Here is a 21006-nt window from a genome sequence, read left to right on the forward strand (position 1 = left end):
CGGTTATATTCCTCTCTATTTGTTCCATTTCTACGATTTTCCAGCGATTCGGAGTCTGGTAGAGACTACCTATACAGACGGATAGAACAGTTTCCATGCTTTTGACTTGTTCTTGCGTGAGCCACTGTTACTGATCTAATCGTATCTACCCTCTCAATACGTAATAGTATACATTAGTACGACATTTGTATCATGGTGAACATACTGTACAGTACTGTAATACAGTTGGTCGTATGAAAAAATTACATGTGTGTCTTCAGTCAAGACTTCACCGTAGTAAGTATGTCAAACATTTCATTATACAGTGACAAAGACAGTAGTAGTATGTACATGGAGCGGAAAAGGGGCACCTTAGGCGGCGCCAGCAGACCAAATATTCGCGGTGGATTTAATTTCGCGGTGAAGCGGTCGCCGCGAAAACCGCGAATATTAATCCACCGCGAATATTTCTGCATTTACAGTACCATACTATGTGTGTTAAGTCCTATGTTCAACCTTCCTGGCCACTTTGATTTCATACTGAAGGCAACTTTTTTTTTTGGCCAAACTTTTTTTTTATTCGCTCGCTTTGCATCAGTTTTGGAGTTCCCGGAGGATGTCATCCATATAATCAAATCAACATGGCCTTAGGTGTGTTGAAAAGTTAAACTAACATGAACATTATTTTGATGTGATTTTGAAGGTTTTGAATTAAATTATTGCGTGTTTGCAAATGTGATGATTTGAACCAAACATTATATGTTTGCTACTGTAGAATCTATTATGCCGATCATCTAGGGTTTAGTTATAATCACACCTCATTAAAAAAATGCAAGTTAAAACAAAAGTGTTGCATTACTATTTCTAGTGCATGTTTATGTATTGGCCTTTAGGATTACAAAGTTACCAGTGGGCAAGTATAATACCAGTGGGCAAGTATAATATCAGTGGGCAAGTATAATACCAATGGGCAAGTATAATACCTGGTGAGTGGGCAAATAGAATATCAGTGGGCAAGTATAATACCAATGGGGCTTTAAGGCATTTAGAGGCTGTTAGGGTTTAACAATATTGAAGAACATGTTACATCAATAACATGTTATTTTGGTTTTGTCTTAAATAGTCATAGTTGCTGCTGCATTAGGTTTTTGATTGGATTTACATTAAATATGTTTTTGCAAAATTGGGCCAAATTCTTATAATATTGGTAAGTTCATCTATTTTTGCAGGGATAGAAGTGGGAAGAATAGTTTTCCCTAAGTTTTATGTTTGGAGATAAAACAATTGTATTGTACAGTACATGCTGTAGTCATATATTAGAAATACATTTCAGAGGCGGCGGCAGCAAATTTCGTATGGGGGGGCGAACTTTACTGACAGAATTTTGCTGCACATGTAGCGCCGAAGGCGCTACCAGTCGCGGCAAAGGCACGACAATCCTATGGGGGTCTGGGGGCATGCTCCCCCGGGGAAAATTTGAAATCTTGACCCTCTAAAACGCCATTTCCTGCGTTTTGACGGGCAACTTTTGCTGCCAGACTAACCTAAGTTTGATGGCAATTCTGTAAGAAAGACACATGGTTTTTAGTAGCGAGGGCGATGCCCCCAAAATATTTTCACGATTTCGAGTACCGAAGATGCGAGCTGTCGCAAGGTTGGTCTGGGGAAATTTCGAAATCTGCACCCTCTGAAATGGCATTTTCTGTATTTCTAGGGACAAATTTTACTGGCAGACTATGCTAAATCTAATGCCATTTTTGTCAAAGAGAGAAATTGTTTGAGGGCGATGACCCACACAAATTTTCGCCATGTCGTTGTGAGCGCCCAAGGCGCAAGTTATCGCTAGGGAGGTCCGGAGAAAATTTTGAAATCTTGACCGTCTGAAACGTCATTTCCTGCATTTGGGGGCCACATTCTGCTTGTAAACTAAGCTAAGTACGATAGTAAGATTCAGTTAAAAAGATTTTTGAGAGCGACACTCCCGCAACATTTGCCCTGCGACGGAGACGCGGGCCGTCACAAGGGAGGTCTGGCGAAATTTTGAAATCGGGACTCTGAAACGCCATTTCTTGCATTTTTGGGGGTAAATTTTGCCGTTAGACGAGCTTGATTTAATGAAATTTCCATCATCAAAAAAATACAAAAGGTTTCAGCTTGCTTTTCTGGGGGGGCGTCGCCCCCCCTGCCCTTCCCGGTGCCGCCGCCACTGCATTTTCCTGGTGACATGAATTTACAGTCGAGAGGTCACTGTGAAATAAAACTGCTACAGATGTTTCAAGATTTACAGTAACATTTGCCCTCACTTTTGCAAAAGACTTATAGCATGAATTCAAATAAATAGAATATGTAATACATTTATAGGCAGCAAGCTTGTCCAAACAGCAAGTGAAACGTTGCTGCACAGCAGGTAAAAATTTCCACAATGACATTCAAAGTGACAAATGTTGAAAGGGCCTTTCAACAACTCAGAGCAATATCTAACTTCAATGCAAGTAACAGTTGCAGGTTTATGTTAAATGATTAATATTCCTTCAGAAGACTCTTCATGATGCTGACTGAGGATCCTCTGTAGCTTGACCCAAAGTGATTCCTGAAAATTACAAAAGGAAGAAATCAACTCAAGTGAAACAAGGCTCATAACATTTGCTTCACTCTTATCATAGAATTCGATACATGTCAGGGCAGGGTCAGCATGTTACATTATTGTCTGTGTGATGAATTGAGAAATATATGAAAATAATTAAAGTATTCATCATCGACATTTGCTCATGACTGAGCAATAAAGTTTCATGTCAGATCAAGCCTCAGTTACTATCTGTGGATGACAGTGTCTCATGTGTAGCCTCTCTTTACGTTGCTGTCTTCTAGTTGGATGGGTCCTAGAGACAGGCCTGATTTGAGCCTACTTCACACTCACCAGTGATTCAAGTAGTGGAAGAGTTTGTACAGTTCATGCCTTGCCTCCCAGCCAGGAGCTTTTGGAAGAAGTTTGTGGTACGCTGAAAAAAACCTTCCTCCGAATCCTCCAAACATTGAGGCTATAGCCAACTCATACTCATGGTGGCCATAGAAGGATGCTGGATCAAATATAACTACAGAAAAAGAAGGAAAACACACATCAGATTTTAGGACAATGTGTAATGAATGTGCAAAGCCATATGCCAGAAAGCCTAAACCTCCGTCACAAAGCGTGAAAATTCATTGGCCAAGTGACACTAACCCGGTCCTTTATCATTCTCAGCAGCATTCCCTCCCCAGAGGTCTCCATGTAGTAGTGACGGGCTCACTTTCAGACCCTCGAAAAACTTTGGCAGCTTCCGCTCCAGCTGGGGCCAAAGGTCACGAGTCTCTCTGTCATGGTACTGGTGATGAGACAGAGGGTAAAAGTTCATGTAATCAGGTTATTTGCAAATTATGATTTTCAGTTTTTATGTATTATTAATGACATGCCTTTATAGATTTTTCATGCATGACATTAAGATTTGTGTATAATATATTTGAGTGTAGTGGCAGCAATAGACTCACATCTTTCTCTACCAGATCCAACTGGAGTTTCAGTTTCCTGGTTGCATAGAAGGACTGGAAAGAAAAACAGCATTTATCACAGTGACTATGAATGATGTTAGCATTTAGATATCAAGTTCTACAAGTATAACATCAATGACGAAACAGACGTGCAATATATTAACATGATTAAATGTAAATTAATATCAATTTTGCTATTTTGTATCACTCTACAATGAACCTTTCATTAATTGGCCTACTTATCAGAACAATTTTCATTACTTTATCTACAACTTTGAACAACCATAGGAGAAAAATAGGGAAAAACCTACTACGTACCACCCAGTCATCCGACCATGTGTTATCCTGGGGGATGGCACCGCAGCATGTTTTCGTGTGGAAGCCAAACTGTGACACGTACGCTGGCGCCGCATCCCCGCCATGTCCGACTCTGGACGAACCAGCTGCTGCCTTTTTAGCCACCTCTTCATTGTGGAGATGCAGTCTGTAGTACAATGCAGGGGAAACTGTCAGATGTTATCATGACTGATGATAGGATGGACAAACATCCTGTATATTTGCATGGGAAGTACCCCTGTCCCTGTGGGACTTAGTGCGCCAGTAGACGAGAGGGTGGAGAAGGAAGTGCACACCCCTCCTTCACCTTAAAAAGTCACGTGCAAGCCAGGCAAACGGCTCACCTAACCCACCCTGTCTGCCGTAACCATTGTCTTACGAGACAGATGGATGCCAACCACTGTACTCTAAATGGTTCCGTCTGTCATCATATCATCCTTTTCGATTATCAAAATCCAGACAATATAATGATTTATACCTTGCCATTTGTTCTCCCAGTTGATCAGCATATGACCTCAGGCCCCCCATGTCTACATGTTCCATAATCAGCATGGCTCCTCTTCCTCGTGGGTCATCTAAAACCTATAGAAGAACGTTTCTATTAACAAAATTGTAAGAGCACTTGTCATCAATATCATGAACATGCCAGCACCAACAAGTTGGTCCATACAAACTGAAAGACATACAGTATCGTGACAGTGATATATAATTCATGATGTGCTTGTCCAGTTTGCCTATTTTCTGACTAGTACTAGTACACCATCTTTGCCTCACATCATGTCACTCAATTATTCCAATAACTTCAAACACATGCCAAGACAAACAAACAAACAGACTGGAAACAATACCTCCATTTTCATGAAGGCAAATAAGAAATTGACATGATATAACTGTTAGTCTTTGAAGAACAAATGCTTCACTCACACATGCTTGTCTGGATAAAATTGAGAAATGAGATAGAGAGAGGGAACAAAAGAAAGACAGGAAGACATCTAGATAAACACCTCTAACCTTGATAGGTTTAGGCACTGTTACAGCACCAGTAGCTGCTATGGCCTCCAAACTGGCATTTTCTCCTTCAAACATCACTCTTGCCTAGAAAACACACATTAGAAATGAAAGAACATAATTACATGGTCACATGCCATGAGGCCTTCTTAATTGGTTAGCAATGGCCCATTTCTTGTTCATTGCTTCAAGTATCAGATGTCAAACTGAACTAGTAATAATTGTAATAAAAGTATAGGAAAGTACTAGTAGTTAATGACTATTTCAATTAAAAGATTTCCCAAGCAATGTACCAACATCAAGGTCTTTAACATCATCAAGGTTGCATTCAAATACTGTAAATGCCTTAAAGTTCAGCGGGACATCATCATTTACTTTTGCAACAGGGACTCAAGACGAAAGGTTGTGTTTGTGGTATACGGTTGAAACAGGATGGACAGAATATGCATTTCACAGTGTTTTCAAGTACATTTGTGGTGACAACATTTTTTAACAGCTAAAAACACTGCAAATATTTCAACATTTACAGTATGCCTTACCCCCTTGTCACCGTTCATCTTGACAAAGAACTTCCCCTGATCAGTCTCGTACCCCTCGCCATGGTTGATACAGCCGCCTCCGCCACCGATGGGCCGCAGTTTCGTCGTGTTCAACTCTCTCTTCAGAAGATCCTCCATGGTGCTGGTATGGATGACTCTCCTACGTGTATCTAACGCTAATTCATGTACATGAAAGAATGGTTCAAAGCTTTATGTTAGCCATGAACTTCAAATTCTATTATACCTACAGTAACATCTCAAATGGAGGTATTGCTTTTACGATATAATAATACTTTGATACTTTTTTATGTTAGACTTGTCTACATTGCACATCAAATCCTACACCACTCTCACATGTAAAATCATAATCATAATAATTGATGTGCAACCATATAGCACAGGTTGTCAATCAACCCTTGAATGCATCTCATACTATGCCCCATACTTTGAATATGAAGACCTTTAAATCGCACGTTCAAAATGAACATATTGACATAAAGGGGCTAGACAAAAACAAAACTATTTTGATACAATGTAATATGATCAAACGCTTATTGCTTTAGCTGCCCCGCCCCCTGTCTCTTTCAACGAGAATAACATTTCGGATTTAATTTCCGAATTCCGTGCTATCAATTGCATCAAGACATTTGCACAAAAAAGAGCACATATCATAAAGATTAACACAACTTCTACCGTGAGATCTCTTCTTCAGACAGCGACCCAGTAACTTGAACCTTACTGGAGCTAAACTCATCAACTCATGATCATCAATTCCATCAGAACCTGACCTTTGACATGGAACCGGAGGATGGGTAGCATCTAAACAACAATAAACAATAAATCGATGGGTGAAATTTTCTAAATTCACAACGTATTTTTCAGATTTAATCACTTAAATACTCTTATGGATATCATTTTATTTTTAATACAAATATTATTTAATTTTGTATTGAAAATAAACTCTTTAACGATGTTAGAACTGACTGCGTCTGGGTGCGTTTTCTTGCCGTTAATCACTCGATCGCCTTCACTTCCGGGTAGCACAAAGAACTGTCTGCGTCTTTGACTGTCGAATCTTTTTAAATTTTACAGTTTTCTGGCTAATCAGGATGTCTCAGTCCAACGATCCCTCCTCCCCAGCCCAGGCGGCGTCAGAGGCCATGTCCGCCGACTCTCCGAAGGACGCGGCCGCCCAGAAACAAGACTTGGTACCTTGTAGTAAAGCCGGTAACTAAAACGATCATGACTGGCATTTTTGTTTGTGATTTTCCGATTCTGCTTTGCAGAGCTGATCAAAGGAACGATTGCGTCCAAACACAAAAAGGGGTTCCCCAGATCTTCCCTGTTTAGTTTTCGCTTTATTTGCCTAATTTTAACAAAAGGCGATAATACCAATTTACCACCAATTGGATGGGAAGTGGGGGTGGGGGTGGGGGTGGGGGGTGGTGGGTTAATAGCACTGGTAACGTTACGAAACGAAAATAATGAGCATGCAGACCATAGCATGTTCTGGAGTAACCGTAAATGCATTTACTTTTGTTTTTGTTTCGTTTACCCATTGTAGTTTTGCCCGCGCGTTTTGCCCTTTCCTTTATCAATATTTTTTTCTTCTTTTAATTCATTGATAATTCATAAATCAATGACTGACATTGACCCAAAATTATTGGCCAAGGGGTGATGATGATGATGATGAAAATGATAATCATTGATGATGGTGATAATGTTTGTTTATTATCAGGTGTACCGATGGAGGTGCTGGCCAAGTTGCAATCCAACTTTGAAGACGAACCCAAAAATAGGCTGGCACAGAACGTGGCGACCTCCAATGACCTCCTGTCGGTGTGCCTGAATCGGAAGGTCACCAGTCAGATCAATCACGTCTTCCAACACAAGATCCCAACAGAGGGGAAGCCAATGACCAATCAGAAGAGCTCTGGCAGGTGTGAGGCGAAGGAGATAACCAATCATGTGCCAGATAACATCAATATTTAAAAGCATCAATATCTAAGAGCCGTTTTGAACTAAAAATTTACAGTTAAAAGTTGCCTGTTTCAAAAATATATTTGTATGTACAAAAAGCACATGGAATGGATATGTATACTTTGGTTCAATAGCACAGCACATGTATGTTGGAAATCCAGCTAAGATTTCACTTGGTTATATCTTGATGTCTGGTTAAAACATTGCGATCCTAAGTTTTCATAGTGAAAATCAACTCACCGTCAATTCTGACTGGTGTGTTACAAGATAAGCAGATGGCCATGGGGAAGCATAATGAAACTATAGTTGGCTCAACGCACCATGTGCAAGAGGATGAGTGAGTGAGTGAGTGAGTGAGTGAGTGAGTGAGTGAGTGAGTAAGTTACTGGAGAACTTTTGACTTACCTCTTTTTCTATCCACTGCCCCACAGATGTTGGATCTTTGCGTGTCTGAATGTAATGCGTGTTCCCTTCATCAAGAAGTTTGAACTGGACGACTTTGAGTTCAGCCAAAACCACCTTTTCTTCTGGGACAAGGTAATGGCTAGAAAATTAAATTTAGAACTTAATTGACTGACCTGTTTATGCATGTAGCATTCTTATCATTTGTACTAGTAGGTGATTGAAAAATGTACATGTATGTTTGAAGCAACATGAAATAGGAAACAGGCTTCTTAGACCACCAAAGTGTTATTTTAAATACTTCTTGTATGATTCCTTGCTTTTATTATGTATTGTTGTAGGTCCTAGGTATGAAAATCATTACGTTGTAAAGTTTGGGACACAGATTTCTACAGACTTAGTTTGAACAGCTGGTGGGATTCATGCTGATATGTATGTCTTTTACACAGATTGAGCGAGCAAACTACTTCCTGAATGCTTACGAGGAGTGTGCAAAGCGGAAAGAGCCCGTAGACGGTCGTCTCTTCCAATTCCTCCTTGCCACGCCCAACCCCATGAACGACGGCGGCCAGTGGGACATGCTGATCAACCTCATCAACAAACATGGCGTCATGCCAAAGAAATGCTTCCCAGAGTCCTTCAGTGCCACAGCGTCTAGGAGACTGAACCAAACCTTGAACTACAAGGTCTGTCTGTCAACCTATTTTTGTCTGGCCTCCGTTGATTATTATTGACCGTAAATCAGCCTTAAAGCATCATCTTTTTTCTAAACAGTCCAAGGAAGGTCTCTTCCATATAAGTCACATCTTTAAGTGTAAGCTGACAGAATTTTGTTCTTTTGTTCCTTTCTGTGGATCCGCTTTTCTTTTTTGTCTTCTTTTCTTTTCCTTCTTGTGGTCTTCAGCAGTTCTTATCTGTATCAAAAGGAAAGGTGGATTTTTTTCTTTACTTTTAGATCCTGATATCAAAGTTCTACTACCTGACAAGGACTACTGCATTTCTATATTCTTCTACATTTGTATAAGGATACTGTTGTCCTTCAAATTGGTAGCATTTGGGAAAGAGTGTCATATTGAACACACAGACCACTGCAGTAGTGATTGCACAAAAGTTGTGTGGCCCAGGGCTACAGAAACAGAGATGGGTGCCACCCTATGGACCATATAGTGGTGGACGGACTTTGACTTAATAAAATATTCTGCCCCGTCTCTGCAGCTCAGGTCCTTTGCAGTGCAGCTGGCCAGCCTGGTGGAGAAAGGCGCATCACAGGACGAACTTGACCGTGAGAAGGTCAGGATGATGGACGAGGTTAGTCAGGTTTCAAAGTCAAGTTGTTAATAGAAATTGGTTACAGTGGCTATTTTCTGATGGAGATGTAAAGACTAAAGCTAAGTTTAATTTTTTTCTCAGTCCTTTTTCCAGTCCTCTTATCAGCTAGAGGCCTGCGTAGAGCCCTTTATATTCTATCATTGATGTTATAACTTAAATGAAATACACAGGTACAACAGGTACCCAACCAACTGGATGTATGTTTTGTATATGGTCAGAAGCTCTATGTACATGTACATGTACATGTAGCATCATGTACTAGTAGTTAGTCTTTCTTCTGCGACTGAGAAGAATCTGAAGTTGTACAATTTTATTCAACCAAAGCTTAAAACATGCATTGATTCATAAGTAAGGTGACGACAATGGTAGGACAGTTATATGCATCAGGTAAAAGATCAGTGAACATAATGACCGTCTGTTGTCATTTCTTTCCATCAGGTGTACAGGGTGACCAGCATCAGCCTTGGAAGTCCTCCTGAAACCTTCACCTGGGAGTACTATGACAAGAGCAAGAACTACAAGAAGATTGGGCCCATCTCCCCCAGACAGTTCTACCATGAGCATGTCAAGCCACTCTACAACATGGACGACAAGGTATCAGCTTGTCATTCCTTATCTCGGAGTATGGGCTGAAGTTGTTGTTTACCTTGTATTGCGTAGTGGCACAAGAGTCAGCAACTTTCTTTCCTGTTTCTGTAACAAGATATATTTTTACAAATGGCGGTTGCTAGCCCTTTTCCCTTTCAAATTATCGATTACCCAATTTTATGTCCCTTCTGAAAGATGGGTGCAGCCCCAACCAAGATGCCCTTCCCAAGACTTGATCTGGGTTACCAACTCATTGGACCCAGGAGCTGAACTGTGCTACCAGTTGAGCACAGGGACAACACTTGAATTCGAAGTACATGTTGTATGAATGTTGGGAACGGAAATTTGTATTACCACAAGAAACGGGAAAATAAAACCACCATGAACATCTCAAGCCTCAAGTTACACAGTATTCATGAGAAGTCTTTATCCAGACCATTGTAGATGTCATGAATTGCCTCCTATTTTTCCACAGATCTGCCTGGTAAATGACTGCCGTCCTGCCAACCCCTTCAGTAAGCTGTACACAGTGGAGTTCCTGGGAAACATGCACGAGGGCCGGAAGGTCCTGTACAACAACCAGCCAATCAGTGTGCTGAAGAAGGCCACGGCAGAGTCCATCAAGGCGGGGGAGGTCAGCACCCAGTTTTGTAGTGTTTTTGAATGATGATGATGATGCTGTGTGTGTTTGCTTTCTGCTTTGCTGCAGCTTCTAGACTAGAGTATATCACCAGAATTTGTAATGAAAATAACAACACCAAATAGTTTAAAGTGTTCATGACTCAAAAATAAAATATTTTCTTATGATTAATGACATTTTGGATAGTGTCATTCATTGAACATAACTATTTAAGTATTTACATCAAATTAAACCCTTCTGATGGTATTGAAAGCCTTGTTTAAACCACCATGATCATAATTTCAGATCTTGATCTTGATGCCATATAGTCAGATTAAACGTTGACTGTACCTGCAATGATATAACAGGGCACACTGGCAGCTTGCAGAAACATTATAAGTGAATAGCCTTAATCATTGTGACACACAACTGCAAGATATACAAAAATGTAAATGCATTTGCTTGATTTCTTATGGGAACATTTTTTGCAAGCTGGCTGTGTTCACTTTGACATCATCTCTCTTAACAGATTGAGTTAGTCCTTTACTGTTTTGTCTCCATCTGTAAAGGCTGTCTGGTTTGGCTGTGATGAAGACCCACAGTCTAATGACAAACTGGGCATCAGGGATGTCGGTTTGTAAGTGCGCTTTTGTTCTTGTTCCTTGTAAAATCATTGAGCATGGTGCAAAGATCTTGACTAATGCTTTTGTCTTGACTAAGGCTATCTGGTTTGGCTGCGATGTTGGACAACACTTTGATCGCAAACTGGGTGCCATGAACCTTGAATCGTAAGTGCCTGTTGGTATATATCTATATGTGAGTTGCTTGTCTGTCCTTCGGCAAAAACAATATGTATTTCCTATTGGGGAAAACATAATTATGCCAGTGTGTCTTTTTGTTTTGTTTCTTTGTTCTGTCAAAAAACAAGTACTAGTAGATGTAGGGTGGCAGCTCTACTAATACAGAAAGTTGTCTATGTTGGTATACTTGATAATGTGGTTCAAAATTTCCGTATCACAGTATATCAATGGATGACTCCACTTGCATAAGTTATGTTAATGACCTTGGGCCTGGGGCTTCTTTTTTTCTTTTTATATTCATTGTGCTCTCTTGGATAGTTAAAAAGAAGCAAGCATTACCATTGCCCACATCTGCAATGTCATGATCTAAAAGAAGGATTCCCTGTTTGTTCTTTAGGCACGACTTTGAGTTAACACTTGGGGTATCCAGGAAAACGATGGATAAGGCGCAGAGGGTGATATTTGGTGAATCTCTCATGACCCATGCAATGGTCATCACAGCTTTTACTCAGGTAGGTACACGCCACATGTTCTAGCTTCATGATACTGTAATACAATGTACACATTGCCTTCTGCATCCTCTTGAATGTGAGTTAGACAAAGTATGACAATCACTGTAGATGTGCGTGTAGGCAAGGCTGACTACCCCAATGTGTCCTTAACTTGGTACATGTAGCTCCTGAAAGAAGCAAGCTCCTGTAATCTCTTTTCAACAAAACATCACTTTTCCTTTTGAACATAATTTCATCGGGTTGGTAGATCATAGGACATAGGAGTCTTTTACACAACCAGTTTTTTTCTCACCTGCTGATGTTTCAACGTCTGTCAGACATCTTCCTCAGAGCTTCTAACTGGAGTTCTGCTTCTCACCACTGTATGTAGCTGATGTTGGTGGCGCTTGGGATAGTTCAGCCACGTTTTGGATGGTGTCCTCGCTGCAAAAGTGACGCCTACATCAGCTACATAAAACGGGATCTAGTGCAATATTTGGGATCTAAGCCTAACACGTCTCTAACAATGCTACCTTTTCAGGGTGATGATGAGAAGTACGTGAAGTGGAGGGTGGAGAACTCCTGGGGAGAGGAGGGAGGAGACAAAGGTGGGTTATCTTAAAGTCAATGTACCTCCAGTGTCAATGTCAAGGTATATTGGTATTGGTTGCTGTTTAATACGTTTGTACTGTCTTTGTCTCTGTCAAAAGTGCTAGTTCTTTGTAAGAGCCACAGGCTAGTTGGCCCCCCTTGCTGTGCATGCAGAATAGCCAAACAGATGAATAGATATTAAGTAAAGCTACAAGTGTATGTAGTGAAACTGCAGTATTTTGTCAGGCTTGGGTCTTGCGAACATTTCAGAATATCAAGATACATGTATTAGAACTCACGAGCTGCCAAATGTGCAGGAGCTTTGCTAGTCCAAAAGGATATTTCAGTAGCAATATATCTGTCATCCTTTTGAATACTCTGTCAGTTTTGAAATTTTGGGACCGTGTAGAAATCAACAATTTGGCTTGGTCATTAACACTGCTTTTGAAGTAGAGTGCTGCAGATTTCTAAATTTACATTATGCAGGGCATACACCATGTCTATATTTTCCTTCCTATCAGTTCATTCTATTTTCCCTTACTCTGAAAACTAATTTTCATTTCATGTTTTCCGACATATCAATGAAAATTATCATATTCCTTTCTCCTACAGGCTACCTCATCATGACTGATGACTGGTTCACAGAGTACGTGTTCGAGGTGGTCGTCGACAAAAAGTTCGTCTCGGAGGAAGTCATGACTGTGTTCAAGCAGGAACCTGTTGTCCTTCCAGCATGGGACCCCATGGGGTCTCTAGCCAACAGCTGCTCAGCAAAGTCTCACCTTTGAGGGGTCACAGGCTCCCGGATGGTTGCTTGGCTACCTTCAATCTACCTTTAAATGGTAGCTTTTACCTTTAGTCAATAGATAGTTCATCGAATTTGCTCACTTTTTGAAATGATATTTCCATCTTGACCTCTATAGTGCACATAATTACACTGCTACCTCCTGTAAGCACAATAATAGTCTAAAAACAGATGGAAACTTGAAGTATGAAATTTGTGTTGTACATGTATGTCAATTTCTGATGTAATCTTTCACATGGGTAGCTCGAGATGTTTACTTGCTGAGACCTTTATTCTTCTTGACTAAGACCCAGGCTCAAGTCTGGGGTGATCTGCACAACATGGGTAATCCTGACAAAAGTCTTTTCTTTAACGTTATACTTATCAACATATCTTTATACATAACTTGTTGACAAACAAAACTGGTGACTATGAAATTTGTTCTCTCCACATAACTGAGACTCATTTTTACAGTCTGTGTGACATAATTAATCCATCAACGATCTTTTATTGTCAAAAGCACATTCAAATCAGAACAAGGTTGCAGCAGTGGTAAAGTAATGCGACCAATGCACAGCAAAACACTACCATTTCCACATTGTATGACCACTGACTTTTAAAAGTTTTACACCTTGCAGAGCTTATAACTCGCAATGGGCTATTAAAGAGGATCGGAATTCTGCACATGCTCCGTTGTCTAGTTGTCATTTTGTCTATCATGTAGTTCGTTTTGATATGTATAACGCTAGTTTATCTGTGAGGTAACCAGTATCCATTTTATTCAAAACAGGATATTTAGGGATATCGAGTTGACAAATGGTGGTTTCAAACTGCAATATTAACCTATATCCGCTGTTAGGTATCTGACTTTACCACATTATCGTAAGAGCGCATAAAATTACAGACTGCAATACCAATCTTTAAAGTTCACAGCAACTACACACTGCTGGCCCAAGTTAATAGCGGTGTACTCTCGTACTCCTCCGTACCCCTCTCGTTCCCATGGCTCTCTGTTCTCGTTGGCTGATTTAACACCTCATCACTTCCTGTAGTACACGTGTCCCTTGTCTGAGGCGCCTTTGGTTCAGGTGCCAGACACCGACACCCCTTACGTTTCATGTAGACCATGTCCTGGGAGGACCGGCACAGCTCGTTATAATTGCCAATGACGACCGTTACGGGCAGCGTGAGGAGAATAACCGAGCTGATCATGCAGATGCCCGTCACCACCTTGCCAAATATGGTCACAGCCACCATGTCACCGTATCCAAGCGTTACCATGGTGACGATGATGTACCAGAAGGTGTGAGGGACGGAGATGAAGGGGGAGTCTGGCACGCCCCTCTCAGCCTGGTATACGATGATAGAGAACAGCACCACTGTGATCAACATCGTGAAGACGAGAAAGCCCAGGTCTTTCAAGCTGTTCTTCACCACGTAGCCCAGTCGTTTCAGCTTTTCCGAATGGCGTGCGAGTTTGAAGACCCGGAAGACGCGGAGAACCCTCAGTGTGACGAACGCGCTCGTGACGGTGCTTTTCTGCGGCAGCACGAGGCTGATGTAGAAGGGCAGGATGCTGACCAGGTCGACGACACTCATGAATTGCCGGACGTGCTTGCAGCGGTTAGGAGCCGCGTAGAGTCTGATGATGTACTCTAACGTGAAGACTATGGCAACCGCAACCTCAAGAACTGAAAACGGTGTCGTGAAAATCTGTCCAACGTATACAAACTCTCCCTCCTTTTTCCCAAGCGAGTAGATAGAGTTTTCTACGACATTTGCAGTGACGGAGAGCGCTATGAACGCCGAAGTAAGCCAGAAAAACACTGCCCCAAATGTGCTCTGTTTAGGGTTCTCGATCATGTGATACAGACGTTCTCGGAAGGTTCGCGGCGTGGGTCGGGCCATCTTTTTCTTCAGAAACGGCTTCAACTTCTCCAAGGCTTCCTGTTTGTCCTCATAAAACTCCAGACAACAGCTGCTGATGACTTCTTTGAGCTGGTCCAACTCAAACCCGAAGGATGATAGTTCCTGCTGATAGTCCAGCAACTCCTCTTCGAAAGGAAAGTGCAGCATCCCTGTTTGATAGTAGTTGAGAATGTATCGGAAGATCTCAGGGTCACGATCAGGAAAGACATACTCCTGACAGTCCTTATCGAAGAAACGCTCGCGTTCTTCACTGCCTAGCAACGTATCCGGATGGAATTCCAAGATGTGTCTCGAGACTTGAAACCGAGCACCTCCGACTCGCAAAACGACTTTGTCCGAACGACAACGAGCGATTCTCTTCGCTTCTTTCCGGAAGGTTTCCAGAGGTGCTCGGGTTAATGCCTCCTGTAGTTTGCTGGTCCTGTGAGTGGGCTCCGGAGTAGAGGCCCCACCACGTACAGCATACATCGTCAGCAGTGTTACAGTGATTCTCTGTTAGCAAACTTGGTTACCAAAGAGTCTAGCGCGAGCGTTAAAACGTCATCAGCCCAGATTGTCCCCTGAAAAATTTGAGAAACAATTTATGACCGTTGACGAAATGATTTGGAAAGTCACAATATCCCAACCATCTTTGCAAGTACGAAAACAGCTTGGTTTCTGTCAATACACAATCTATGGCGGAAAATGGCAACAGAGCAAGACTATTCGTGTAGTGGTCTACTGCAAACGGTGCCAATAATTCTATTTACTGACTGTTGTCAGGTAATGATACAGGTCCGGCTGTCAAAAACACCGTACAGTACATACAAAACAGTGGACTACAAGTAGAGCATTCGTGTCTTATCGTATAGACTTAGTTCACCAATCTACGGAAGTACGTGTACGTCTTTTCACATTCAAGAGTCCGTACTACTGTTGTTGACAGGTGGTAGATGTCTACAGTTACCACATGCAGTCACAGCGTATCACACACGGGTTCATATGATACAGGTGCACGGGGTACACTAATCCGTACGTTCGATTACTTTGGAAGATCGAGGCACTCTCACTTAGTTATTACTCACTTAATGTTGTTTTGGCTGTGTTGATAATCTGCCAACATTTGTATAAAAAAAGGAGTTGGAGCTCCAGTGAGTGAAATGGTCCCAATTCGGTCAGTGTGATCACACAGTATACTAGTACTATTCTTGACCCTCTCCTTCTACCCCTTTCCGCCTCACTTTTCACGACGCAGACTTCAGTACAAAGCCTAAGCCTACGTACTAATGTTACACGCATACCTGGTGCTTCCATGGCCTGTGTCACTGACGGTCTAGTCAGCACCAGTTGTCATGAAATCCGTCGGCACACTCGGTCTCCCCCAGTAGTACGTGCAACTATGGTCTTATCCGAACACCATTTTACGCCTCGGTACACGGTAAACAACGGCTAGAAAGTAGGCGTCGCTTTTCTTTGTTAACGCGTTGAAAGGTGGGTTGAAACTCTAGAAAGGTAGCCTTAGTGAAACTTGAAAAGAGAGGCCGTCATCCGATAAGAGTGCGATGAAAAAGGAAACCACCTAACCACATGAAAACAAACAGAATGGGTAAAGAGAAGTTGGCAAATTGTTTGCGTTGAGACCAAAGAAAAAAACCATCAATTACACCAGCAACAAACGTTGTTAAATACTAGCCTCCTTTGCAGACTTTTGGAGGGGCGCCTTTGCAAACTTTTGGAAGGGGGTGGGGGGGGGGGGGAGGTTCTCTATGCAGGGAGAGGTAGTTGCTCCATAGGTCTGCGATGTAGGCTAGCTAAATACGACAATTTCCAAATTTCTTGTAAGCCCACAAGATTTCGTGGAAGCCAATCTGCCGTGAAATACATGTACAGATTGAATAATGTCTGAAATGATGACTCTCTTACACTAGCGATATCATTAGCATAGACTGATGTATAAGCAAATACTATTACATGCTGAGTAAATGGCGGAAGTTATCAGGGGAAAGCGGATGATAAACACATATGTCCTTCACCTACTCTTTTCGAACAAAAAGAGAGTAGATATTGAGGTAGGTGGTGCTTCTACTGTGATCACTGTGTGACACGGGCTTCACGCGTGGTGTGTAAAAGTCTGTCCTTTTTATTCCAAATCGTGTCTTTCTAAGTCATAACGTTCATTCTCGGCGTATGTGAAGACATCTGGACCTGTTTTGGAAATTGTTCACATGCTTTAAACCTAATGTCTTGTAAATATTCACAGTTTACACATATCGAGACTACTAGTATATACCCCATAAGAGCCCAATCTGCAGTACCACTGTCGTCCGCGGCCAGAAAAGTGGTAAAACGACCGTCAAATTGCTAAGTTCTGCTCTTTTCGAGAATGAGGAAATCACGAAAGACTCGCGAAGGGGTTTGACTTTTTAAAACTTCTTTATCTATATTTTTTAAAGAAATAAAACCATTTAGAATGCGGAATGGAGATGTTTTGGACATTTCACGAACAGAACAATTGGTTATTAGGCCCAAGATAATTTCCTTCGCATTTTACCAAAGTGGTCCAGCGTATATTTACAGTACTAAACTGTCATGTTCTGAAGGGTTGCTGCCCTGAAATTGTAATCCGTATATGAAACAGTAAGGCGTTAAACAAATGTAAAAGTGTTTTGTACATTAGCCTGTCAATCGATCTTGAATGTTCCCCTTTAAAATACAGTAACGTGTATGATCACTTGACGGTGCAATATAACCTTGGAAGCTTGGGGAGCCCCTAAAGAATCATTTTGACACCCTCCCCTAAATAAAACAAGACTGCATATAGAATATAGGGGAAAACTGGCTTCATATACTTCATCATGATGTTCGAGGTTGCCTTCAACATGTATTCCAGCCCGGAAAGAAAATGATTATCAGGAAAAGAGACCCCATTACCCAAATGGCTTATAACCTTTGTTCGGTCAACGACCCACGTGTACATATTTACTCGGAGTTGTAGATTTGTTTTTGCCGTCGTGTACCAGTGGTTCCAAAAGTCACTAAGTTAACCCCTAACCTGCCAGGGCAACAGAAATGGCGGTTCTGTCGTTTTTACCTGTGTTAGTGATTTACTTCACACTGGGACGTGTGGAGGCCCAACAGCCATGCTGTACACCGCTACAGTGGCAGGCCACACTGGGAGTCACATACGGACAGGTACTTATACACAACACCTTGCGGTTAATACGTTGATGGAAAATGGGCGGTACCCCACTACTAACATGTAGGAATAATTGCACATTTCCATCCACTTGGTATCTGGCAAGCATACTTTGCCAATTGTTTAGTTCTAAGCGTATAACCCTATATGGTTGATACGTAACTCCGGGACAAGACCATTCATAAGAGAAAAAGGCCTTAATTAGCAAAGCTTGGCTGGGATGCAGTTCGTTGTTTCTTATTTTGCATTATCTTAAAATCGTTAGGGTCTTGGTTTACACGGTTACTTATTTTCTTAGCAGAACACATAGATTAATAATGACCCATTTTAATTTTGGTATGTAAAAGGTACGCTTTTTTCGGTTTGAATATTTTGCTTCCATGCTTTTGGACTTTGCTCCACATACATTTTGTGAATCCTCACCAAGCAAACAGAACTCAAACTACTTACCGGATAGGGGCACGTCAATCATTCAATCGATCGATCAATCAATCAATCAATCAATCTATCAATCTTTATTGCACAACGATTGTAACGGGTACATTGCATGACAAATTCTAGAGCTGTACATGTAAAATATATCAAGACTATCTACGCAATAGCTTATAACAATAGTAAAGAGTTCTATATGAGTACAGACTCGACAGCATGCTTCTTTATATGAGAGGTTCAATCTACAATAAGGAGCAACGATTACAAACCTAATGTTTTCATTGACCATTTGTACACACAGGCCTGGATTGACAGTAACACTGCCCAGGCGGTTCAGAACCTAACTGCAGAGTTTGCCTTCGACTGGAACAAGCGCGCCACGGCGATGTGGATGACGGGAACTCAGTACAGCCCTCTCGTTCCCGGGCCACTACCCGTCCACAGTGCCTACATCTGGGACCACGCGACGGTTGGTGAATGTGTTGATAACTACCGTCAAATCTGTACAAGTGACCACCTCTGTAATAGTTACACCTGTACAAGGGACTACCTCTATGTCTATGATAGTACTAGTACTAGTTATCAAGTACTAGTTATCAAACTTCTGTAATGATAAGTAGAGTGAAAACTGTACAAGTAACAAGTATAGTCAATCCTGTCCTAGAGACCATCTCTGTGATAAGTACAGCCAAACATGTACTACTGACAACCTCTATCTGAAGTGCAGTCCAACCTGTACAAGTAACCACCTTTGTAATGTGTGCAGTGACACCTGTGCTACGTAGTGCTATTTCTGTCTAAGGATTACCCGGATATTGTGGATATTTTCATCCAAAAACCTATCCATAGTGACCACCTGTCGACAATAACCATTGAGTGGTCACTGAAGACATATTCGACTGTATGACATAATTGTTAAAATACTACCAAATGCGTTTCATTTGTCAGCATGGGAAAATTACGACCAGCTAGGTCAACATGTTGTCACTTTGTTCTCAGGGAGTCATGTGGACCGTCGACCTGGCGAGAAAAAGCTGTCAGCACAGTGAGCTGAGTAAAGGGCCTATAGCCAAGCTGTGTGTGGCAGGTATGCCGGAACAAATCATTATCCTGATAACGGCTGAGTAATTACAGATAAGAAAGAAAATGCTTTGGACTAGCTAGCTAGCTACATAGGTAGATAGATATATAGATAGAGGGTAGATGAAATCTAGATAGATAGATAGATGCATAGAGATAGAATTATAGATGAAATCTAGATAGACAGATGGATAGACAGATACAGATAGATGAAATAGCGATATAGACAGATGGATAGATAGATATACGTAGATAGGTAGATACATGTAGATAGATAGATAAATTCAGATAGATAGATGAATGAGTTAAACGTTGGGAGTGTGCCCTTCCCCAGATGACGCCATGCACGTGGCTACCACACATCTTGGTCCAAGTCAAATGGTCTGCGACATCTTCAAGTTCAAGTGGCCGGTGGGAGAGCCCGGTTTCCCTGCAATTGCCGCGGCTACGGTAGCCAGGAATGGTACGCCTTAAGCTTTCTAAAAGAAAATTTTCTTTTGCTGATTCTGTTGACGTAATTACAAATGATAAGAAATTAGGACATAATGGTGATATTCGATCGAGAATGTGTGAAAGAAAACTCTCAGTGAAGTTTCTTACCAAATTCCACATCACTGCTGACTGTATTTCCAGGCTGCACGCCCGTGAGGATAGGGATTGTGGACGGTAGCCCCACCAGCGGAGGGTTCTTCTTCGACGCCCGGGTTTACAACATGAAGGAAGGGATACACAACACCAGCCTCCTGTCTCCTCCCTCATACTGCACTCATGGCAGCAACACGGTAATGTCATAAATGCATGAACAGCCAAGAAATCTATGTCGTGGTCGTGAGGGGAAATTCCCATTGATGTAATGCACGCTTTTCGTTTTCTTTCCTTGCTATGTCGAAATGTTGAAAACAACTTATCAAAAAAGGCTTTTATTCGACGCACACTTAACATGCATATCTCATTATCGTAATTCATCTTCTGATCGAATTGGACCATTAACGTTTTATGACAGATAAGTAGTAGTCGTCTCGAGAACACTTATTGTATCACTTTTCTTTCCTTTCAAACAGACTACAGCGAACGAGTCAATTTCTCCTTTGACCAAGCTTTTCTCAACTCTATGAGAGACCATCAACGTTAAGTAAAATCAGCGTGCATAGATCGACATCACTGTGGGTTCTAAGAACGACATGTACAGCGAAGCCAAGAAACCATTTTTTTGACTGAGATGTATTGTTGATATTTGGGACGTTGTTAACATGAAACGTACCGTTATACTGTCAACACTAAGCAACAATAAACGTTTACTGTCCGCTGTCTGAGTGACTGGATGAATTGCATTGTAATGACTACTAGCAAGTATATTTCGCAGTGCACTCTTTAGTTGTGGAGAATCATAGGATTTGCAAAAGCCTGCTGAAAAGTACC

At 41.5% G+C, this 21006-nt stretch overlaps 4 protein-coding genes across 4 annotated transcripts; 2 read left to right on the forward strand and 2 right to left on the reverse strand.

Moving 5' to 3' along the window:
* Positions 1 to 1826: 1826 nt before the first annotated feature.
* LOC118425724 (ketosamine-3-kinase-like) lies at positions 1827 to 6209 on the reverse strand. Its single transcript, XM_035834778.1, has 9 exons — positions 6081 to 6209; positions 5388 to 5563; positions 4852 to 4935; positions 4319 to 4422; positions 3823 to 3988; positions 3505 to 3558; positions 3200 to 3341; positions 2897 to 3071; positions 1827 to 2569 (listed from the first exon to the last, which is right to left on the reverse strand). The coding sequence occupies exons 1-9, from the start codon at positions 6139 to 6141 to the stop codon at positions 2500 to 2502; spliced, it is 1032 nt and encodes a 343-aa protein (XP_035690671.1). The 5' UTR covers positions 6142 to 6209; the 3' UTR covers positions 1827 to 2499.
* A 179-nt stretch (positions 6210 to 6388) lies between these two features.
* Positions 6389 to 13655, forward strand: LOC118425710 (bleomycin hydrolase-like). Its single transcript, XM_035834750.1, has 11 exons — positions 6389 to 6614; positions 7126 to 7327; positions 7799 to 7904; positions 8219 to 8455; positions 8985 to 9077; positions 9537 to 9692; positions 10162 to 10320; positions 11026 to 11093; positions 11503 to 11617; positions 12138 to 12204; positions 12800 to 13655. The coding sequence occupies exons 1-11, from the start codon at positions 6497 to 6499 to the stop codon at positions 12973 to 12975; spliced, it is 1497 nt and encodes a 498-aa protein (XP_035690643.1). The 5' UTR covers positions 6389 to 6496; the 3' UTR covers positions 12976 to 13655.
* LOC118425711 (potassium voltage-gated channel protein Shal-like) lies at positions 13460 to 16350 on the reverse strand. Its single transcript, XM_035834751.1, has 2 exons — positions 16181 to 16350; positions 13460 to 15460 (listed from the first exon to the last, which is right to left on the reverse strand). The coding sequence occupies exon 2, from the start codon at positions 15366 to 15368 to the stop codon at positions 13908 to 13910; it is 1461 nt and encodes a 486-aa protein (XP_035690644.1). The 5' UTR covers positions 15369 to 15460; positions 16181 to 16350; the 3' UTR covers positions 13460 to 13907.
* Positions 16351 to 17879: 1529 nt separating this feature from the next.
* Positions 17880 to 20909, forward strand: LOC118425740. The gene is made up of 6 exons (XM_035834806.1): positions 17880 to 18071; positions 18809 to 18976; positions 19507 to 19594; positions 19922 to 20050; positions 20221 to 20369; positions 20649 to 20909. The coding sequence occupies exons 1-6, from the start codon at positions 17949 to 17951 to the stop codon at positions 20700 to 20702; spliced, it is 711 nt and encodes a 236-aa protein (XP_035690699.1). The 5' UTR covers positions 17880 to 17948; the 3' UTR covers positions 20703 to 20909.
* The last annotated feature ends 97 nt before the right edge of the window (positions 20910 to 21006 follow it).

This window comes from Branchiostoma floridae, chromosome 11 (genome assembly GCF_000003815.2).
Source record: "Branchiostoma floridae strain S238N-H82 chromosome 11, Bfl_VNyyK, whole genome shotgun sequence".
NCBI lineage: Eukaryota > Metazoa > Chordata > Leptocardii > Amphioxiformes > Branchiostomatidae > Branchiostoma > Branchiostoma floridae.